Genomic DNA, 22,813 nt, shown 5'->3' with positions numbered 1-22,813 from the left:
GAGCTCTGCACTGGAGCATGCAGCCTTCTGGCGAGGAATTCAGTCAAGACAGCTGCATATGTCCGAGACACACAGGGCGTGAAGGGTGAATTCATGACAGCTTTACAGTGTAACTGAATCCACTCAATCTGAATACATCACCGTTTGAACATAGCTGCGAGCTGAATGCAGGTTACGGTGTACTTTTCATCCACACTTGTGAAATGGGATCAGATTGTGATTAAATAAACATTTTGGAATGATATCTCTCTTTGTTCATTGTAGTTGATAGTGGCCCACCCTACCGTGTCCCAGAGGGGGATGCAGGTTACACTCTATCAATGAGAAAATGTTGACACTCTTGTATAATCACGGGTAATTGAAACCATCCAATACATTTCAAGAATACATGATTCTTTCAAATGCTGCATCCCAAAGTGTCTGTGGAAGTCAAAGTGTCTTTTTCATCCAAGTGAATGTTATGTCTGGACTAGTGTGATATCAAACAAACAAGGCTGCTTCTCACCAGTGTGACCAACTCTCACTCAGTTACGTCATGCAACAGTGAATTCCTTTACTCCTGCAGTCCTATTGAAATAATAATGGAGAGTCCAGCATTATCACTGTTTGGTAACAGTACTAGTAATACTACACTGCTCAAAAAAATAAAGGGAACACTTAAACAACACAATGTAACTCCAAGTCAATCACACTTCTGTGAAATCAAACTGTCCACTTAGGAAGCAACACTGATTGACAATACATTTCATATGCTGTTGTGCAAATGGAATAGACAAAAGGTGGAAATTATAGGCAATTAGCAAGACACCCCCCAAAACAGGAGTGATTCTGCAGGTGGTGACCACAGACCACTTCTCAGTTCCTATGCTTCCTGGCTGATGTTTTGGTCACTTTTAAATGCTGGCGGTGCTCTCACTCTAGTGGTAGCATGAGACGGAGTCTACAACCCACACAAGTGGCTCAGGTAGTGCAGTTCATCCAGGATGGCACATCAATGCGAGCTGTGGCAAGAAGGTTTGCTGTGTCTGTCAGCGTAGTGTCCAGAGCATGGAGGCGCTACCAGGAGACAGGCCAGTACATCAGGAGACGTGGAGGAGGCCGTAGGAGGGCAACAACCCAGCAGCAGGACCGGTACCTCCGCCTTAGTGCAAGGAGGTGCACTGCCAGCGCCCTGCAAAATGACCTCCAGCAGGCCACAAATGTGCATGTGTCTGCTCAAACGGTCAGAAACAGACTCCATGAGGGTGGTATGAGGGCCCGACGTCCACAGGTGGGGGTTGTGCATACAGCCCAACACCGTGCAGGACGTTTGGCATTTTCCAAAGAACACCAAGATTGGCAAATTCGCCACTGGCGCCCTGTGCTCTTCACAGATGAAAGCAGGTTCACACTGAGCACATGAGCACATGTGACAGACGTGACAGAGTCTGGAGACGCCGTGGAGAACGTTCTGCTGCCTGCAACATCCTCCAGCATGACCGGTTTGGCGATGGGTCAGTCATGGTGTGGGGTGGCATTTCTTTGTGGGGCCGCACAGCCCTCCATGTGCTCGCCAGAGGTAGCCTGACTGCCAATAGGTACCGAGATGAGATCCTCAGACCCCTTGTGAGACCATATGCTGACACATTAACATTTGTGGCCTGCTGGAGGTCATTTTGCAGGGCGCTGGCAGTGCACCTCCTTGCACAAAGGCGGAGGTAGCCGTCCTGCTGCTGGGTTGTTGCCCTCCTACGGCCTCCTCCACGTCTCCTGATGTACTGGCCTGTCTCCTGGTAGGGCCTCCATGCTCTGGACACTACGTTGACAGACACAGCAAACCTTTTTGCCACAGTTCGCATTGATGTGCCATCCTGGATGAACTGCACTACCTGAGCCACTTGTGTGGGTTGTAGACTCCGTCTCATGCTACCACTAGAGTGAGAGCGCCGCCAGCATTCAAAAGTGAACAAAACATCAGCCAGGAAGCATAGGAACTGAGAAGTGGTCTGTGGTCACCACCTGCAGAATCACTCCTGTTTTGGGGGGTGTCTTGCTAATTGCCTATAATTTCCACCTTTTGTCTATTCCATTTGCACAACAGCATGTGAAATTTATTGTCAATCAGTGTTGCTTCCTAAGTGGACAGTTTGATTTCACAGAAGTGTGATTGACTTGGAGTTACATTGTGTTGTTTAAGTGTTCCCTTTATTTTTTTGAGCAGTGTAGTAATATGAATGATAACATTACATGTACAGTTGAAGTCGGAAGTTTACACACACCTTAGCCAAATACATTTAAACTCAGTTTTTCACAATTCCTGACATTTAATCCTAGGAAAAATTCCCTGTCTTAGGTCAGTTAGGATCACCACTTTATTTTAAGAATGTGAAATGTCAGAATAATAGTAGAGAGACATTTATTTCAGCTTTTATTTCTTCACATCACATTCCCAGTGGGTCAAAAGTTTACATACACTCAATTAGTATTTGGTAGCATTGCCTTTAAATTGTTTAACTTGGGTCAAACGTTTCGGGTAGCCTTCCACACGCTTCCCAAAATAAGTTGGGTGAATTTTGGCCCATTCCTCCTGACAGAGTTGGTGTAACCGAGTCAGGTTTGTAGGCCTCCTTGCTCGCACACGCCTTTTCAGTTCTGCCCACACATTGTCTATAGGATTGAGGTCAGGGCTTTGTGATGGCCAATACCTTGACTTTGTTGTCCTTAAGCCATTTCGCCACAACTTTGGAAGTATGCTTGGGGTCATTGTCCATTTGGAAGACCCATTTGCGACCAAGCTTTAACATCCTGACTGATGTCTTGAGATGTTGCTTCAATATATCCATATAATTTTCTCCCTCATGATGTCATCTATTTTGTGAAGTGCACCAGTCCCTCCTGCAGCAAAGCACCCCCACATCACGATGCTGCCACCCCCGTGCTTCGCGGTTGGGATGGTGTTATTCGGCTTGCAAGCGTCCCCCTTTTTCCTCCAAGCATAACGATGGTCATTATAGCCGAACAGTTCTATTTTTGTTTCATCAGACCAGTAGACATTTCTCCAAAAAGTTCGGTCTTTGTCCCCATGTGCAGTTGCAAACCGTAGTCTGTCTTTTTTATGGCGGTTTTGGAGCAGTGGCTTCTTCCTTGCTGAGCGGCCTTTCAGGTTATGTTGATATAGGACTCGTTTTACTGTGGATATAGATACTTTGTACCTGTTTCCTCATCACAAGGTCCTTTGCTGTTGTTCTGGGATTGATTTGCACTTTCGCACCAAAGTACGTTCATCTCTAGGAGACACGTCTCCTTCCTGAGCCTTATGACGGCTGCGTGGTCCCATGGTGTTTATACTTGCGTATAATTGTTTGTACAGATGAACGTGGTACCTTCAGGAGTTTGGAAATTGCTCCGAAGGATGAACCAGACTTGTGGAGTTCTACATGTTTTTTTCTAAGGTCTTGGCTGATTTTTTTTGATTTTCCCATGATGTCAAGCAAAGAAGCACTGAGTTTGAAGGTAGGCCTTGAAATACATCCACAGGTACACCTCCAATTGACTCAACTTATGTCAATTAGCCTATCAGAAGCTTCTAAAGCCATGACATCATTTTCTGGAATTTTCCAAGCTGTTTAAAGGCACAGTCAACTTAGTGTATGTAAACTTCTGACCCACTGGAATTGTGATACAGTGAATTATACGTGAAATCATCTATCTGTAAACAATTGTTGGAAAGATTACTTGTGTAATGCACAAAGTAGATGTCCTAACCGACTTGCCAAAACTATAGTTTGTTAACAAGACATTTGTGGAGTGGTTGAAAAATGAGTTGTAATGACTCCAACCTAAGTGTATGTTAACTTCCCACTTCAACTGTAGTACTATTCACCATTCAATCAGGTTTTAGCTCTCGGACTTTCCTTGAAACAAAAATTCCCAGTGAAACAGTTTTCCAGGGCCAACTTCTGCCTCCACCCACAGGTGAGCAAAACACTCAGTTGAGTGCTGTTTTTTTTTTACCTCATCCTTTTTGCCCTGGTTCTCAATGTCTCTCATGTCTCGACATCGCCTTGTTCAAAGGCACCACGAACAGCCAACCAGTGAGAGCCAGATCCTCTAACACATGTCCTCAAAATGTGTCTTGCTTCATTTCATAATATTTATTTATCTTATTCTTTTTCCATGCCTGGCAGGGGAATGAGACAGTTGAGACAGCTGATAAAACATCTCTTCCTCTGCACTTCATCGCTCCTCACCAGAGGGAGATTCATGACTTGATCCCAGAGCTAATTACTAAGTCTTTAATGTACCGCTGCTCTATCTTCATCTCGGCCCATTAAAAGAGTATGAAACGTTTGTAATTAGAATACACGGGTGGGGAAAGCCCAACCGCAGGTTTCAAGACATGCCTGTCATGTAGAGTTTGAAAAGATTTGCCTTTTGAACCATTCTCTGGGAGGATACCTTGAGTGATGCAGAACAAATCAAAACCAAGACACACCTTAACCCAACAGCTCTTAAAACAACCATCTCAAAAGCCCTGGTTTATTTGTTGCGAGCTGCAGCAGCACCCTTTTCTATGTGTCTGTGTTGAGACATTCATTCTAGCAGTACTAGCTCTATAGCTCTCACTGACTGGCACGCCGATCAGCATGGTCAAGCCCACCACAAAAGGTAACCCGAGCCCAAATACCACTTTTCAAGAAACTGTAAAAATAAAACATGGGGGTCCGGGAGGAATGCTGTCAGTCTTCAGATAAGGGCCTTTTGAAAAGGGATCTCTGGGCCCATAGAACCCATCGCTCAGCCAGCCACTCTGACAGACAGAAGGCCAGTACATAAATCATCTGCTGTGCTGTGGCAGTCCAGCGGCACATTCAGAGTTTGGACTGGACCCATTACGGCTGCATTGTCCTGGCTACCTCGCAGCTCGCATGACGCTCTGCTAACCTTGCACATGAGAAGGCCAAGATACAGTATTATCATCAATGCATTTAGCATGGAATGGCTTCCGTGGTTTTCATGCCCATTAGCCCACTTGGCTAAGTTACTACAGTAGATTCCTTACATTTTTCATAAGCAAAATAGGCCACATGCAACAGGCTAGCCAAGAAGAAAACACATAACAGACAGTGCAGATATTCTGGGGAGAGGGAGAATACATACTCTCTGTGCACGGGACTCCCGGTTCCCATACAGTTGCAGGTTCTATAAAATGCAGGGGAAAGATGGATGCGGGCATGCAAGATATAGAACCATGTTAGAGACAGGGTAGAGATAGAACCATGTTAGAGACAGGGTAGAGATATAACCATGTTAGAGACAGGGTAGAGATAGAACCATGTTAGAGATAGGGTAGAGATAGAACCATGTTAGAGATAGGGTAGAGATAGAACCATGTTAGAGATAGGGTAGAGATAGAACCATGTTAGAGATAGGGTAGAGTAGAGATATAACCATGTTAGAGATAGGGTAGAGATAGAATCATGTTAGAGATAGGGTAGAGATAGAACCATGTTAGATATAGGGTAGAGATAGAACCATATTAGATATAGGGTAGAGATAGAACCATGTTAGATATAGGGTAGAGATAGAACCATGTTAGAGATAGGGTAGAGATATAACCATGTTAGAGATAGGGTAGAGATATAACCATGTTAGATATAGGGTAGAGATAGAACCATGTTAGAGATAGGGTAGAGATATAACCATGTTAGATATAGAGTAGAGATAGAACCATGTTAGATATAGGGTAGAGATATAACCATGTTAGAGATAGGGTAGAGATAGAACCATGTTATAGATAGGGTAGAGATAGAACCATGTTATAGATAAGGTAGAGATAGAACCATGTTAGAGACAGGGTAGAGATAGAACCATGTTAGAGACAGGGTAGAGATAGAACCATGTTAGAGACAGGGTAGAGATAGAACCATGTTAGAGATAGAGTAGAGATAGAACCATGTTAGAGATAGAACCATGTTAGAGATAGGGTAGAGATAGAACCATGTTAGAGATAGGGTAGAGATATAACCATGTTAGAGATAGGGTAGAGATAGAACCATGTTAGGGTAGATATATAACCATGTTAGAGATAGGGTAGAGATAGAACCATGTTAGATATAGGGTAGAGATAGAACCATGTTAGAGATAGGGTAGAGATAGAACCATGTTAGATATAGGGTAGAGATAGAACCATGTTAGAGATAGGGTAGAGATAGAACCATGTTAGAGATAGGGTAGAGATAGAACCATGTTAGAGATAGGGTAGAGTAGAGATATAACCATGTTAGAGATAGGGTAGAGATAGAATCATGTTAGAGATAGAACCATGTTAGAGATAGGGTAGAGATAGAACCATGTTAGATATAGGGTAGAGATAGAACCATGTTAGATATAGGGTAGAGATAGAACCATGTTAGAGATAGGGTAGAGATAGAACCATGTTAGAGATAGGGTAGAGATAGAACCATGTTAGAGATAGGGTAGAGTAGAGATATAACCATGTTAGAGATAGGGTAGAGATAGAATCATGTTAGAGATAGAACCATGTTAGAGATAGGGTAGAGATAGAACCATGTTAGAGATAGGGTAGAGATAGAACCATGTTAGAGATAGGGTAGAGTAGAGATATAACCATGTTAGAGATAGGGTAGAGATAGAATCATGTTAGAGATAGAACCATGTTAGAGATAGGGTAGAGATAGAACCATGTTAGAACATGCAGGGAAGACTGTCCATTGATCTATGTTCAAAAGTGTCTTCAACAATACAGGACATTATCACAAAACATTTTATAGTCTATCAATCTAAAGACTTTACATTAAATTTAATGTAAACATTTCCAAGAATGTACACTCCTTTCATTGGTTCACTGAATAAGACTAATGCTGTTGTACTGTTGATGTGATAGGACCTCACTCAGATAGTCTGTTTTATCATTGTGATCAAATCCTGGTGGTACATCCACCATACTGTCTGTCTACAGCCTACCACATCCACCATGTCTGTCTACAGCCTACCACATCCACCATGTCTGTCTACAGCCTACCACATCCACCATGTCTGTCTACAGTCTACCACATCCACCATACTGTCTGTCTACAGCCTACCACATCCACCATGTCTGTCTACAGCCTACCACATCCACCATGTCTGTCTACAGTCTACCACATCCACCATACTGTCTGTCTACAGCCTACCACATCCACCATGTCTGTCTACAGCCTACCACATCCACCATGTCTGTCTACAGCCTACCACATCCACCATGTCTGTCTACAGTCTACCACATCCACCATACTGTCTGTCTACAGCCTACCACATCCAACATACTGTCTGTCTACAACCTACCACATCCACCATACTGTCTGTCTACAGTCTACCACATCCACCATAATGTCTGTCTACAACCTACCACATCCACCATTCTGTCTGTCTACAGTCTACCACATCCACCATACTGTCTGTCTACAGTCTACTACATCCACCATACTGTCTGTCTACAGTCTACCACATCCACCATACTGTCTGTCTACAACCTACCACATCCACCATACTGTCTGTCTACAGTCTACCACATCCACCATGTCTGTCTACAGTCTACCACATCCACTATAATGTCTGTCTACAGCCTATCACATCCAACATACTGTCTGTCTACAGTCTATCACATCCAACATACTGTCTGTCTATAGCCTATCACATCCACCATGTCTGTCTCCAGTCTACCACATCCAACATAATGTCTGTCTATAGCCTACCACATCCACCATGTCTGTCTACAGTCTACCACATCCACGATAATGTCTGTCTACAGCCTACCACATCCACCATACTGTCTGTCTACAGCCTACCACATCCACCATAATGTCTGTCTCCAGTCTACCACATCCACCATAATGTCTGTCTACAGCCTACCACATCCACCATGTCTGTCTACAGCCTACCACATCCACCATGTCTGTCTCCAGTCTACCACATCCACCATACTGTCTGTCTACAGCCTACCACATCCACCATGTCTGTCTACAGTCTACCACATCCACCATACTGTCTGTCTACAGTCTACCACATCCAACATACCATCTGTCTACAGCTCAAACACTTTCTCCCTGACTTCCATACTTCCTGCAGGACAATTTTATTGTTCCAAACTTTAAATGTATAATGGGGAAACATTGCTCTTCGTAATTTCTATCCAACTGAACCTTACAGGAATTAATACCTAGAATAAATGCAATAAGTGAAATGCATGGCCTAAATGCGAAGAATATTCACCAAAGAAATGCCTCTCCTTACCAGCTTGTCAGACCTTGGAGCACCATCATCTGCTTCTTTTCCATCCTTTTTCTTACGGAAGATTTCCTCAAGCTGATTAGAAGACAGAAGATGTTCAGATGTTCTTCAGACTTCCTTCACTAACCAAAGGAACTATCCTTCTCATTTAACCTTAAGATAATTACATACCACCAAGAACTCCCGTTTGTCCACCATTTTGTTTCCATCAGCATCAAACATGTTGAAAGCTATCTTAAAGCCAGCATGAGGTTCTGGGAAAGGACCGAGAAAAGAGATAAGACAAGAAACCACGTTCAAACTAACATCTTACGTATGTTTTATTTTTGTAATAAAATATCTAATCAAACATACTTACTTGTTAAAATGCAGAGCAGGAATAGATACTCTGTGTAACCGATGATGCCTGGAAACAAAAATACAGATGTTTGGCTTTAACCTTGACTGTCATAAATGTATATAGAAAGTTCATAAAATAATTGAACATTAGTCTAGCAGTTTACTTGAGTTATATAGAGTTTTTCAAAGTCCTGCCCTAACTCTTCACATGAATAAAACACCCCACGAAATAGTGCAACACCTTTAGACAACAGCTAATCTTCTCTTTCATATTGATAACATCTTAAAAAGGTGCCTCTTAATTCATGGTGTTCATTGGTGTTCTCATCACACAAACAGAGGCTTTACAACGTAAGTGACCTATCGGGACACAAACCCAAACAAAATGAAGCCCCAGTGCTGGCTTCGGTGCGTCCTCTGTTTGGATAACAAGGTGTGAAACATTCTCCAGTGATCTGTCACTGATTGTGGATGCCTGATTCGGCTTCCTGTTCCTTTTTGTGTTCTAGAACTCCCTTTGTTGTGTGACTGCGAGGAGAAGAGAAGAGTAACTGTCAGAGTCCATCTCAGTAGACTGAGGAGGGTTGTCTTGCTGCCTCTGAAAGCATTCCCAAGCGTTTGTTTGCAGGAGAAGACAGTGACTCCAGCACAGACAGCTCTGGGTGTTATGGGAAAAGGATTCAGGTATGGCCTTTGCTCCAGGGAGATTTCCCCCCAAAAAAGGACACTTGGGAGGAAAAGAATACTATGAATGGACTATGGTAGTGCATCCAATAAAATCCTCTTTCTTTATATTTCTGATACTCCTTGTCATATAAAAGTTCTGCAGATATCTGATGTTTGTCTGCGTTTGGATAGTTGAATGCGGTGGGGAAGTACTGGATGCCAATAGAGAGTTTCTGTTGAAAAGTCCCAATGAAATGGTGCATCCCAACATGAGACACTGATCTGCTCGAGAACTTCTCTGTTGAAAATGTATAGGCCTAAAAATGACTAAAGTTCTGACTTTTTAAGGGTTAAATAGGTTGGAGGGAAAAAATCTTTAAGATTCCAGCCGTGTCTCACCAATACCACACACACCTTCACTCAGGGAGAGAGAAACCTTCCCTCCCCTCTCCAACCCTCCCCTTCCCTCCCCAATCCCCAACCCTTCCAACCTCTGAGCTCAAGTAGATGTTGTCAGACAATAGAAATAATTCCTCAGAAACACTTCGTATAGAGTGGCAGAACCGGAGATGTAATCCTACTCCATTCTTAGGATTCATCATGTCCATGGTGATCAGGAGGCAGCCAGTGGGACATGCCTCAACATAACCGGGTTCAAACAGCACCTCTCATTCTCAAAGCAAGGCTTTGTTCGCTGATCAATCCAATCCTTTTTTTCTCGGCAAAACCGCCATGTTTAACAGCAGGATTAAAAGCCCCAGATCCCAGCGTCGGCACTTAGCTAAAGCAACAGAGGAGAGAGCAGGGAGAACTTATACACCAAACACAGGGTTTGAAACGCAGGGAGTGATGTTTACTTCTTCAGGGAGCAATGAGAACAGGTTACTTGAAGCATGTTTCCATGAAAATAACAACATTGAAGAACACTTACAATTACCTCCTTTCCTCAGCTTGTCAATATTGTAGCGAATCGAGGGAGCGGGAAGCGAACCCGGGTCTCTTGTGTAAAAGGCAAACACACTATGCATTGCACCAATAAATTTAACCTACTTGATGGGAATTGTAACGTGGCTCATATTTCAAGGATCGCTACACTATTTTGAAAATACAAGCTCATCTCATTCTCAGTACGGGGATGTAGTCTATTATAACTGGTAACGGTAACGCTAATCAATGGTACATCCTATATAGGGTGGATTTCCTTCACCCTCGTATCTAAGGTTACCTGAGAGCAAATGACAACATCACTGATTGATGGAAAGATAAGATGGTGTTTACTGCCTGTACTCTGTTCTCGATTGATTTGGTATATGGAACCTGCAAACATTCCACTGGCCATATTCTTGATGATAGAGAGAGTTAAGGAGTCTCACCTCGGTGACGTAGGTTCCTGAATAAATTGGATGATCCTTTAAAAACAGTAGGGGTGTCTGCCAGCATCTGTTCCAACTCCTTCAACAATGGAAGAAAATCACAGTATTTACTCTTTGAAGAATCAGTACACAAACATGAATAATTCATTATTATACACTGAGTGTGACATTAGGAACACCTTTTTCCATGACATAGACTGACCTGGTGAATCCAGGTGAAAGCTATGATCCCTTATTGAAGTCACTTGTTAAATCCACTTCAATCAGTGTAGATGAAGGGGAGGAGACACTTTGAAGAATCATATTTAAGCCTTGAGACAATTGAGACATGGATTGTGTATGTGTGCCATTCACAGGATGAATGGGCAAGACAAAAGATTGAAGTGCTTTTGAACGGGGTATGGTAGTAGGTGCCAGGTGCACTGGTTTGTGTCAAGAACTGCAACGCTGCTGGGTTTTTCACACTCAACAGTTTCCTGTGTGTATCAAGAATGGTCCACCACCCAAAGGACATCCAGGCAACTTGACACAACTGTGGGAAGCATTGAAGTCAACCTGGGCCAGCATCCCTGTGGAACGCTTTGGACACCTTGTAGAGTCCATGCCCTGATGAATTGAGGCTATTTGGAGGGCAAAAGGGGGTGCAACTCAATATTAGGAAGGTGTTCCTAATTTTTTCTCCACTCAGTGTACATCGATTATTCTCTTAGAAAAGCAGGGTTCTATTTCAAATACATTTTCACACTTGTCAATGCATGCAGTGCTTTAATCACAAACCTCCCACCTGTTTTGTTAGAGACTTCCAAATCCTCTTTTCTAAAAAGAAAAATGAAAGTATTGTTCAGAATAAATGAACTGATCAGTATTATTATTTAAAAAATTACAATTATTCGCACAACATGCTATGAACAAGCCTATAATGTACTTTATGGTGGAAAAACAAGTGGCTATGTGTAAGAAAGGACAGCTGGACTCAGGGCTGTACTGAAACATGAGTGCCATATCTCCAGGAACGCATTCCAATACTCCATAAAAAGGTCCCTGGCCATAAGATAAGGCGTTGGCTTCATAAAAACACCTGGCTAGGTGATTCACATGGCCCTACCACCCCAGAGGGATGATAACAGTGACAATAACTTTAAGGTCTGTTTCTGATGGAGGAAGCAGTTATGATGACCCTTTGCTTTGTAGAGCTCTCCCACCAAACTGAGGTGTCTGGATGGACAAGCAAATATAAGAAATCCTCAATTTGTGCATTTAATCCCCTGAAAAGTTAATTCACATTCACACCAAGGCCTGAAATGTATAAAGATTAGGGTGACCCGGGGGTTTCATGGCACAGTGGTCCAGTAAAAATACACTGAACAAAAATATAAATGCAACATATGTTGGTCCCATGTTTTATGAGCTCAAATAAAATTTCCCAGACATTTTTCAAACGAACAAAAAGCTTATTTCGGTGCAAAAATGTGTTTACATCCCTGTTAGTGAGCATTTCACCTTTGCCAAGATAATCCACCTGACAGGATTGGCATATCAAGAAGCTGATTAAACAGCATAATCAAAATGTGCAGTTTTGTCACACAACACAATGCCACAGATTGGCAATGCCACAGATGACTCAAGTTTTTAGGGAGCGTGAAATTGGCATGCTGACAGAAGGAATGTCGACAAAAGCTGTTGCCAGAGAATTTAATGTTAATTTCTCTACCATAAGCCGCCTCCAACGTCGTTTTAGAGAATTTGTCAGTACGTCCAACCGGCCTCACAACCGCAGACCACGTGTAACCACGCCAGCCCAGGACCTCCACATCTGGCTTCTTCACCTGCGAGATCGTCGGAGATCAGCCTACCGGACAGCTGATGAAACTGAGGAGTGTTTCTGTCTGTAATAAAGTCGTTTTGTGGAGAAACACTCCCTCTAATTGGCTGGGCCTGGTTCCCCAGTGGGTGGGCTTGGCTCCCAAGTGGGTGGGCCTATGCCCTTCCAGGCCCACTAATGACTGCGTCCCTGCCCAGTCATGTCAAATCCATAGATTAGGGCCCAATTAATGTATTTCAATTGACTGATTTCCTTATTTGAATTGTAACTCAGAAATTGAAACTTGCGTATATATTTTTGTTCAGCAGAAGATCTTTGCGGTTTTGACTAAAATGTTGATGAAAAAACCCTGAGAAAACTATGTGTAGCAATGATAGCTATGTCCTTACTGTAAAACAGACACATCAACACAGACTATGAACTCTTTCATTAGACATACATCAGTCTCTAACAATGGGGACCAGAGTTATACTGGTGCCTTTCCCAACAGACATTTTAGCCTCAGTATAGGAATACATTGGGTCAGGGCTTATTTGGCTGGCTGGCTGGCTCGTTCTATGAAGAGAGAAAATCATTAAAATCACTAGAAAAGAGTGACCATTTACCTTGGCAGAATTAAAACCAACACTGTTCTAAGCAAACAGGCAATTTCTCTGAAATACCTGAGATGCTCCTTTTTCGTCATGGGAACAAGTTTGAAACCACCCACACAGGCTCCCACAGTACCATATACAGTGCCTTTAGAAAGTATTCATACCCCTTGACTTATTCCACCTTTTGTTGTGTTACATACAGCCTGACATCAAAATGGATTAAATAGATTTTTCTCTCACACATCTACACACAATACCCCATAATGACAAAGATTTTTTGCTAATTTATTGAAAATTAAATACAGAAATATCTAATTTACAAACGTATTCACACCCCTGAGTCAAAACTTTTTAGAAGCACCTTTGGCTGTGATTACAGTTGTGAGTCTTTCTGTGTAAGTCTCTAAGAGCTGTGTACAGCTGGATTGTACAAAATGTGATTATCTTTTTTTTTTGAATTGCTAGACAGCCATTTTCAAGTCCTGCCATAGATTTTCAAGCCAATTTAAATCCAAACTATAACTACGCCACTCAGGAACATTCATCTTGGTAAGCAACTCCGGTGTATATTTGGCCTTGTGTTTTAGGTTATTGTCCTGCTGAAAGCTGAATTTGTCTCCCAGTGTCTGTTGGAAAGCAGACTGAAGCCACTGTAGGTTACCACAATACCATATAGGTTACCACAATACCTTATAGGTTACCACAATACCATACAGGTTACCACAATACCATACAGGTTAACACAATACCACATAGGTTACCACAATACCATACAGGTTACCACAATACCATATAGGTTACCACAATACCACATAGGTTACCACAATACCATACAGGTTACCACAATACCACATAGGTTACCACAATACCATACAGGTTACCACAATACCATACAGGTTACCACAATGCCATATAGGTTACCACAATACCATATAGGTTACCACAATACCATACAGGTTACCACAATACCATACAGGTTACCACAATGCCATATAGGTTACCACAATACCATACAGGCTACCACAATACCACATAGGTTACCACAATACCATATAGGTTACCACAATACCATACAGGCTACCACAATACCATACAGGTTACCACAATACCACATAGGTTACCACAATACCATACAGGTTACCACAATACCATACAGGTTACCACAATACCATACAGGTTACCACAATACCACATAGGTTACCACAATACCATACAGGTTACCACAATACCATACAGGTTACCACAATACCACATAGGTTACCACAATACCATACAGGTTACCACAATACCATACAGGTTACCACAATACCATACAGGTTACCACAATACCACATAGGTTACCACAATACCACATAGGTTACCACAATACCATACAGGCTCCCACAATTTTAGAAAACGGGAATCTGGCTATATCATTTTAATTGAACAGTAAAACAAAGCAGAAGGTATTTTCATATGAAAGAATGTATGTAAATTATGACAATATTCTGTGATATATAATTGCCCTATATCCCAGACTTTTCCAAACATCCTCAGTCAGGGAAAAAACTTATCTGATTTTACAACCACAGCATAAAACCATAAAACGTCATTATCCCTATTTCGTAACACATTAGCCATCAGAGAGAGTGAGGAGAGAAGGCTGACGCAATGTGTGCTATTCACATTAGTGCTCCATTTATATCCCTCGTTACATGCCAGGGAAACCAAGACACACCACATCAACAGGCCCCAGAATAGAGCTATGTCCCAAACGGCACCCTATTCCCTACACAGTGCACTATCTATGGAATAGGGTGCCATTTGTGAAGGAGACAAGATCTTTATTCAATCCCAATACTGTGAGTTTATATCTGATAATTTACCATGTGTTTAACAGGTTCTAATGTAGTGACTAAAATCATCATGATTCACAGACATCATGAATCACAGACATCATGAATGTCTATCACTTAAGACATGCTGTTTTGTCTCCGTCTGTCTGCTTGTCTGTCCGTCAGAGTTTGTTGCTACAGAAATGAGACGTAACAGTGGTGCTGCTAGTAAAGATCTGTATCTACTTGACTCCTAGCCAATCACACAGTTATTTTTATGTCACTCACAAGGCCTTTACATAAAGAGTGTTGATGTGAGTGTCCAGCAAACAACATTGGCACCTCGGACTCTACCATCATCATCTGTACAGTACAGAATAGAACTGCTGAAGATTGTTATTTAATCAGCACCATATGTCAACATCTTAGTTTGATGTCTATTTATCGACTATATCAGGAGAAGCAATAAGTGGTGGGTGTTTGAGATATGTGTGTGTGTGTGTGTGTGTGTGTGTGTGTGTGTGTGTGTGTGTGTGTGTGTGTGTGTGCGTGCGTGCGTGCGTGCGTGCGTGCGTGCGTGCGTGCGTGCGTGCGTGCGTGCGTGCGTGTGTTGGTTAGTACTCACTCTTAGGCTCACCCATGGTGACAGACTCAATGAAGTTCAATGGGGTCATATATAGCTGTCCCTCATATTCCACTGAGCTGAACAACCGAAACCTGGCCTCATGGGACGACATGTACACATCCCCATCATCCAGATCAAATGTCTTGGCCTGAAACAAAACACACACACACACACACACACACACACACACACACACACACACACATCCAAAATAATTTATAAAGTTTTTAAGCAAAGTGTGAAAAAGGTTTCAATGAATAGTTTGAAAAACAACATGTTTTTTTCATGGGCAAACAGTGTAAGAACACATTCTCATTTACAGCATTGACTTGGAGAATAGTTACAGCGGAGATGAGCCAATTTGAAGAACCCATGAGCTAAAAACTAGAACCCATGTTGTACTTTAAAAAATGGGCACCATGTTTTGTCAGACCAGTTATTCAGGCCTGTGCACCAGATAACGTCCCTACAAATGTTTAAAAAACAGCGATATCAAGAGGCAGGCCTGCCTGGCCTGGTGAGGACAGAGTGGACGTCTCTCTCTGGTGGCAGAGTGCCAGGCCCACTGGGCACACAGCAAACACCTCAGGGAATGTGTTCCCCCCTTCTTCCCCGCCCTCTCCCCAGCCCCCACACCCCTCCTCCTCTGGGTAAACCCCCACCATCAAATGTCAGCCCCTCCGCCAAGTCCTCGTGTCCAGTTTCCTACGTTCCTGGATTCCTGTGTCTCAAACCCCCAGTCAAGGTTACATCAAGCCACGTCCCGTCACCACCACTCCCACCCTCACCACCATTCCCACCCTCACCACCCTAGAGTTAGATAAGAGGGTGGGGACAAAGGCTATGCCCCAAATGGCACCCCATTCCCTAGAGCCTGGTCAAAAAGAGTGCACTATTAGGGAATAGGGTGCCATTTGGGAAGTATTAAAAAAGGAACACAATGTAAAAGGAGGGTTGCAAACTAGACCGTGGTCAGTGACTTCAGCACAGTTTACTGATCCAACAGTCTAATGAAGGCTTTACAGCAATGATCCCACAGATCATCCTAAAACAAACCTGCCAACTAAACAGAGGGAGTGAGAGCAATGCCTCACTGGGCCTTATTGGTTTCCACTATTATTATTGTCACTGCCTGTCTGTTTGCCTGTACATGTCCAAGTCTTCTCACTCTATGTAAATAGCCCTATACAAGCATATTATGACGAGGAAGACTGCCTCCACCTATTCTCACATAGCAATCATGGCACTTGTAAAAAATAAAATAGAGAATGTAAATTGTTATAAGAGGTCTTAATATGTAGGTTATATTTATGTAACGTAATTTTAATCTAAATTCACGAAATAGACCAGTACAAAACATTTCAGCACCCCATGTCATGGACAGCGCCCTTGTTATAATGGGGCAAATAGTCACATTGGTCCATTTAAATTAAATGACCATGTGTGTTTCTGTCTACACAATGCATTACTGTTTGATAGTAAAAAACCCATTGCACAAATAAAAAACTATCACGGAACGTCAACCTCGAATCTTACCCGAAAATAATAGTATTTTCAGCTCTGCCTCGCGTTGTGAGTTGAGTGGGCATGTTAACGTGTAGCTACAGAGTCACTCACTGGCAGCCTATTGCGTGCATTAATTAATATTAGGCTATCTGCTAGGCTATTACATAGACAGATAAATATGATATTTATTATACATGCTATATATACTAATGCCCCATGCCACGACAAGCAGGCTATACAATACCTTATCTGTAGCAGATACTGCTGGTAATGCGAGAAGTAAACCATTATCGATTTGGTTTGACAGTTTCTTTTGGACATTGTAATAACTCGCGAAACCAGCTCCGGTGGCGATACATACTCCAGTTGCAATACGTTTAAATGTCTTAGTTCTCTTCGGTGTTTGTTTCCAAAATACAAATCTCCCTGAGGTAGATGAGAAATTAGTCGATGTGGAAATAAATCTACGGAAGGCAGCCATGGCTGTTGTTCGTTGAAGTGTCATAGCAGAAGATCGCGGCAAGCGGTTCTTTTCCATCGCGAGATAATCCGTGTGACGTTTCACCCCGTTTTACCTGAATGTTTTTCGCTCCCAGTTTTATAGCGTCTCTCAGTCAAGAATCCAAGTTTCTCTTAGAATTTATAATATTAATATGGCAATGCCTTAAAATAGAGGCATCACATTGCATTGATTATATAGCTAAATACATAGGCTATTGAATGTGTTGTTTCATGTGTAAGTATTTTGATCACATCACGGTGTTTGTTAGGTTGTGGTAGTTGCTCTTGCTGGTTGGTGCAGTGCAAACTGAAGTAGACTAATGAGTGTGAGAATGCGATAGGACTGTTACTATCGTTGCCATAGGTAAGTAGCAAAGTACAATCAATGGCCAAAATATTGCAATGTAACCAAATGCATGATCAAACTCCCTCTCTCTCTCTCTCTCTCTCTCTCTCTCTCTCTCTCTCTCTCTCTCTCTCTCTCTCTCTCTCTCTCTCTCTCTCTCTCTCTCTCTCTCCCTCTCCCCCTCTCTCTCTCTCCCTCTCCCTCTCCCTCTCTCTCTCTCTCTCTCTCTGTCTTATTTTATACTTTAGGAAGAAAAAAATCTCTGCCAAGGCAAGTCTGAACGATAGCCCCGCCCACTAAAAGTCCTCGTCATTTTGCACCTGCCTCACGTCTTTAGGCACTGTGTGCGCAATCCTCCAACAGCTAGCCTCCCTTACCTGCAGAGCAGTGGTCTTGTGTCTCTCATAGAAAGAGGGGTTGGATACATTGGTAGCTCTCTGTAAAAGGTTCTGACTTGCTACTGTATTTGATTTTCACAGTTTTCCAACCTTTCGTGAGCGGTGGGAACTACCAGAATTGAGCAACATTACCTTAACTCAACTGATGAAGACATCAAGCGGTAGGGTCATATTTTGGAACGAATGTGTTCTCATAACGTATATGCCACGAGAGCTCATTTACTCAAGGTATACATGTCAAGGGACAAAACGGACTTATCCGTTTCAGTTCAACAGAGCATTTGCTTAGTAACGGACGCGAACGTAAACATGCAATAGGCAACAGAGTAGCAATCTGGTAACTGTCGACGCGAGAGCGCTCACTCAGGATCTCTCTGTTGAACTTTACCCACTCTGACGACCGGGAGGACTCTGCTGCGATGGCTGCTCTGGGTGAAGTTGGAAGCTTCTTGCACGGCATTGATGGTGTAGGACACGTCGGGTCCCATTTTCTCCTGACGTCTCTTGGAGAGAGTCCAGCGGTACTGCTGGGTCAGGGTGAACACCTCGTACCTGGTGCCGGGGAAAGCCTGTCCCGGAGCGCAACGGCAGATTTAACACTTTTAAAAGGGATTCTCCGGAGAAGGCAGTTATACTGTAGAACTGGATTTCATCTGGAAATTCTTCCTGATGGCACTGTGCAAGGGACAAGAAAGGACCACAGTAGATTCGGTAATTATCAAGTTATTAGTGAGTTATTACAGATCTCATATTACACATTAATATTTTATGGTTAAAAATGTTACCAATATTGAATCATTATTATATAATACAAGTTATTGTTATAATAATTATTCTTATTTTTATTATTCTTATTTTTATTTGTGTAACAAGATCAGTTTCCTACCATAACATCAGTTGCCAATATTAGCCCTAAAGCAATAGTGCAACTGTTATAATTTGTTCAATAATTATCACTGGAAGTAATGTGAAAGTCCTATAGGGAAAATGTGGCTATATTCTATCCTAGTGTGTCACAATCTGTGATAGAAGGTTTCTCTGGTGAAATACACCTGGAACAACGGATTTATTCTTCTCCAGGTATTTTGGAATTCATAAGCATTGCTGTTGGATTGATAAGCATTCGAGGAGTGGACAGTGCTCTCTACCTGGGGATGAATGACAAGGGAGAGCTCTATGGTTCTGTAAGTATTACACTCATTTACTGTATCTTTGCTGTTTCTGTAGTCCCACCTCTCATTACATACATACATATATGTTGTAGAAGGGTCTCTGGGTCTTTTGTTGTCCAATATACATTAGAATATACCAGCAGGTGGCATTAATGGGTTTCCTTGACTATTGCTGTCACTCTGCCATAAAGGATCCAGTTCTGCTGTCACTCTGCCATAAAGGATCCAGTTCTGCTGTCACTCTGCCATAAATGATCCAGTTCTGCTGTCACTCTGCCATAAAGGATCCAGTTCTGCTGTCACTCTGCCATAAAGGATCCAGTTCTGCTGTCACTCTGCCATAAAGGATCCAGTTCTGCTGTCACTCTGCCATAAATGATCCAGTTCTGCTGTCACTCTGCCATAAATGATCCAGTTCTGCTGTCACTCTGCCATAAATGATCCAGTTCTGCTGTCACTCTGCCATAAATGATCCAGTTCTGCTGTCACTCTGCCATAAATGATCCAGTTCTGCTGTCACTCTGCCATAAATGATCCAGTTCTGCTGTCACTCTGCCATAAATGATCCAGTTCTGCTGTCACTCTGCCATAAATGATCCAGTTCTGCTGTCACTCTGCCATAAAGGATCCAGTTCTGCTGTCACTCTGCCATAAAGGATCCAGTTCTGCTGTCACTCTGCCATAAAGGATCCAGTTCTGCTGTCACTCTGCCATAAATGATCCAGTTCTGCTGTCACTCTGCCATAAAGGATCCAGTTCTGCTGTCACTCTGCCATAAATGATCCAGTTCTGCTGTCACTCTGCCATAAAGGATCCAGTTCTGCTGTCACTCTGCCATAAAGGATCCAGTTCTGCTGTCACTCTGCCATAAAGGATCCAGTTCTGCTGTCACTCTGCCATAAAGGATCCAGTTCTGCTGTCACTCTGCCATAAATGATCCAGTTCTGCTGTCACTCTGCCATAAAGGATCCAGTTCTGCACTAGTTATGGTCTTATCATCGTCCACAATAGGAACTGTGAAATGACACACACACAAATATACGCACACACTCTATCATACTCTAACACACAATCTACACACACATTATTAATTAGTTGTATTGTTTGTATAGCGTTGTATTTTACATTTGTGTGACTGTTCTTGTGTATCAGTGTTTTGTTACTTGTCATGTTTGATGATTTTGTCTGGACCCCAGGAAGAATAGCTGTTGCTTTGGCAAAAGCTAATGGGCATTCAAATAAACAAAACAAACCAAGCAGCCTTACCAAAAATGTATCCTTGTTCTGATAAGACCGTTGATTTATTGTCAACGAATCTGACATCATAATCTGATCTGACTTGGTTTCTACCCTGCAGGAGAAGCTGAGCGCTGAGTGTGTCTTCAGGGAGCAGTTTGAGGAGAACTGGTACAACACATACTCCTCCAACCTCTACAAGCACGGAGACAAAGGGACTCGCTACTTTGTGGCGTTAAACAAGGACGGCACGGCTCGGGATGGAACAAAGTCCAGGCGACACCAAAAGTTCACCCACTTCCTGCCCAGGCCCGTGGACCCTGACCGGGTACCGGAGCTGTACAAGGAGATTCTGGGCCACAGCTGAGACTGGCCTGTACCCACCGTCCCAGATCAGATCAGGAATAGCTGTGTATTGAGCTCTAGTCCCTCCTGCTGTGGGAAGCAAGGATGTGTGCAGGCCAGGCAGTGTGACTGGCGGTGTTAAGACAGTGGAGCCAACCAGTCCTACAGCAGCGCCGGCCCAAGCCCCAGTCCCAGCTCTACAGCGGCCCCAACTCCAGCCAGCCAGCAGGGAAGGCCTACACTGGGGATAAAGGTACTAGCCAGGGGCCTCCCCTCAGAATGCACGGGCCAGCTCTCAGCGGTGACAAAGACAGTCTAGAATGTCTGACGTTGTCAACATGCACACCAAGGCATGAGGAGGCTGTTTGTTCCAGGGGCCAACTGACCCCCGAGAGTAGCTGTCGTGTGGAATAGGAGAGGAACAGGATCAGAGGAAGCGATGCTGATGCAGGAGGGAGGGAGGGTCACTCTTCTGTTTGAGGGCCAATACATTTCAGGAAGTGTCTTTGGACTGAGGATCTAGTTGGAATCATAGAGATAGAACATAGAGATAGAACATAGTGATAGAACTGTTCTATTATCTATTGTTAGAATGGCAAAATCTATGGGATTCTATACAATTAAAGTAACTATTTTTTTATTTGGGGGGGCTCTGTTCATTCAAGAAGGATTTTGAAGGAATTCATCTGTTTTTCTTCTCGTTTTACATGTGACTAGATCATGCTGAAAGGAGCAGAAAGATATTTGCCACAGATATCATTTCAAAATGTATTATTTATTCATTTCTAGATACATATATTTATGTTATATATTTATTTATTTCAGAATATATATTTGCAGTTAAATATACAGTACTGTATAGAGAAACCACTAGAAATTGTATCTATATAGAAATCATATTTCTTTTAATCTGAGGATATCAGTTTTCTCACTTAGCTTGGGCCACATTGTGAGATTGTCTTAAAATAATGTGGGGGGAAAACTGTCATTTGCTGATTTTTTCCCAAAAAGCCCTCTGCTGTACGCATCACATTTAAAGTCTGTGGCAGTGTATCCTTATTAAAGTCAGTGAACTAGATTTGTCTTTTTGATATCTGTTTGGAACATTTAATGATGTATTGTAAATGTTTTAACATTTGGGTTTAGAAACTAAGAGGACCACACTGTTTATTACCTCTATGGTTTTCTTGATGAACCAACTGACAAAAAAATTATAAAAAATAAACAAGTTTAACTCAGTTTTAAAAGTTCACATTTTCTAAAGAGGCGTAATGCTTTGGTGTCTATAGTTTTGTCTTTTGAATTTGGTGAGTTCAAATATATAAACCTATTTACGAGATCATTGTTGTTCTTTTTATGATTGCCATTATGTTGAGAGACAAGAGCGAGGTTCCCATGCATGCATAAAAACTTCAAAGTCACTCTGTGGAACTTGCTCACGTAGCGGCCTCACAATGACACGGCCAGGGCCAAATAAAAAATGACCTTTACCGCTGGTCTGTTCAGCGGCTTGGCAGCTGTATAAAACTGGAGGTCAGCGCGATAAGGGCTAAGTAAGCTCTGTTGACAGTTGCAGAATGATAGTCCTGATTAATAGTATTATTGAACAATGAAAGAGAGCCAAGGTGGCCAAGAAATCTCTCCAGCCTCCAGACTGAGTGAAAACCTTTGTGTCCCATTCTTTTTTTTGTAATACCTTATCCTTTTTTTAGTCTGCTGACAGCTTTAACGCAGCAGAACGCGTGTCCACTGAGTTGATGGTTATTTCTTTGTGTGAAATTGTTTCACAGAGAGATTGTTTTATAA

The 22,813-nt window shown here is 42.5% G+C and overlaps 2 protein-coding genes across 5 annotated transcripts in view; one reads left to right on the top strand and one right to left on the bottom strand.

The window, feature by feature from the left end:
• micu3b (mitochondrial calcium uptake family, member 3b) overlaps positions 1 to 17,562 on the bottom strand; it is a 38,366-nt gene extending 20,804 nt beyond the window's left edge. For 2 of the 4 annotated variants that reach the window (XM_055888496.1, XM_055888498.1), the window contains exons 1-8: positions 17,254 to 17,562; positions 15,504 to 15,651; positions 11,434 to 11,465; positions 10,650 to 10,728; positions 8,630 to 8,677; positions 8,443 to 8,525; positions 8,275 to 8,346; positions 5,140 to 5,181 (exon numbers count right to left, since the gene is read on the bottom strand). In XM_055888496.1, the coding sequence (XP_055744471.1) occupies positions 5,140 to 5,181; positions 8,275 to 8,346; positions 8,443 to 8,525; positions 8,630 to 8,677; positions 10,650 to 10,728; positions 11,434 to 11,465; positions 15,504 to 15,651; positions 17,254 to 17,547 (798 nt within the window). In that variant the 5' untranslated portion in view covers positions 17,548 to 17,562. The remainder of the gene's footprint in view (positions 1 to 5,139; positions 5,182 to 8,274; positions 8,347 to 8,442; positions 8,526 to 8,629; positions 8,678 to 10,649; positions 10,729 to 11,433; positions 11,466 to 15,503; positions 15,652 to 17,253) is intronic. The other 2 variants (XM_055888497.1, XM_055888499.1) reach the window with 1 other exon arrangement.
• Positions 17,563 to 17,949: 387 nt separating this feature from the next.
• fgf20b (fibroblast growth factor 20b) lies at positions 17,950 to 22,257 on the top strand. The gene is made up of 3 exons (XM_055888495.1): positions 17,950 to 18,965; positions 19,335 to 19,438; positions 20,784 to 22,257. Exons 1-3 carry the CDS (start codon positions 18,674 to 18,676, stop codon positions 21,027 to 21,029), a joined length of 642 nt encoding a protein of 213 aa, XP_055744470.1. The 5' UTR covers positions 17,950 to 18,673; the 3' UTR covers positions 21,030 to 22,257.
• Positions 22,258 to 22,813: the final 556 nt, after the last annotated feature.

This window comes from Salvelinus fontinalis, chromosome 29 (genome assembly GCF_029448725.1).
Source record: "Salvelinus fontinalis isolate EN_2023a chromosome 29, ASM2944872v1, whole genome shotgun sequence".
NCBI lineage: Eukaryota > Metazoa > Chordata > Actinopteri > Salmoniformes > Salmonidae > Salvelinus > Salvelinus fontinalis.
The sequence above is the reverse complement of the archived record's forward strand: the minus strand, read 5'-3'. Positions and strand labels throughout refer to the sequence as shown.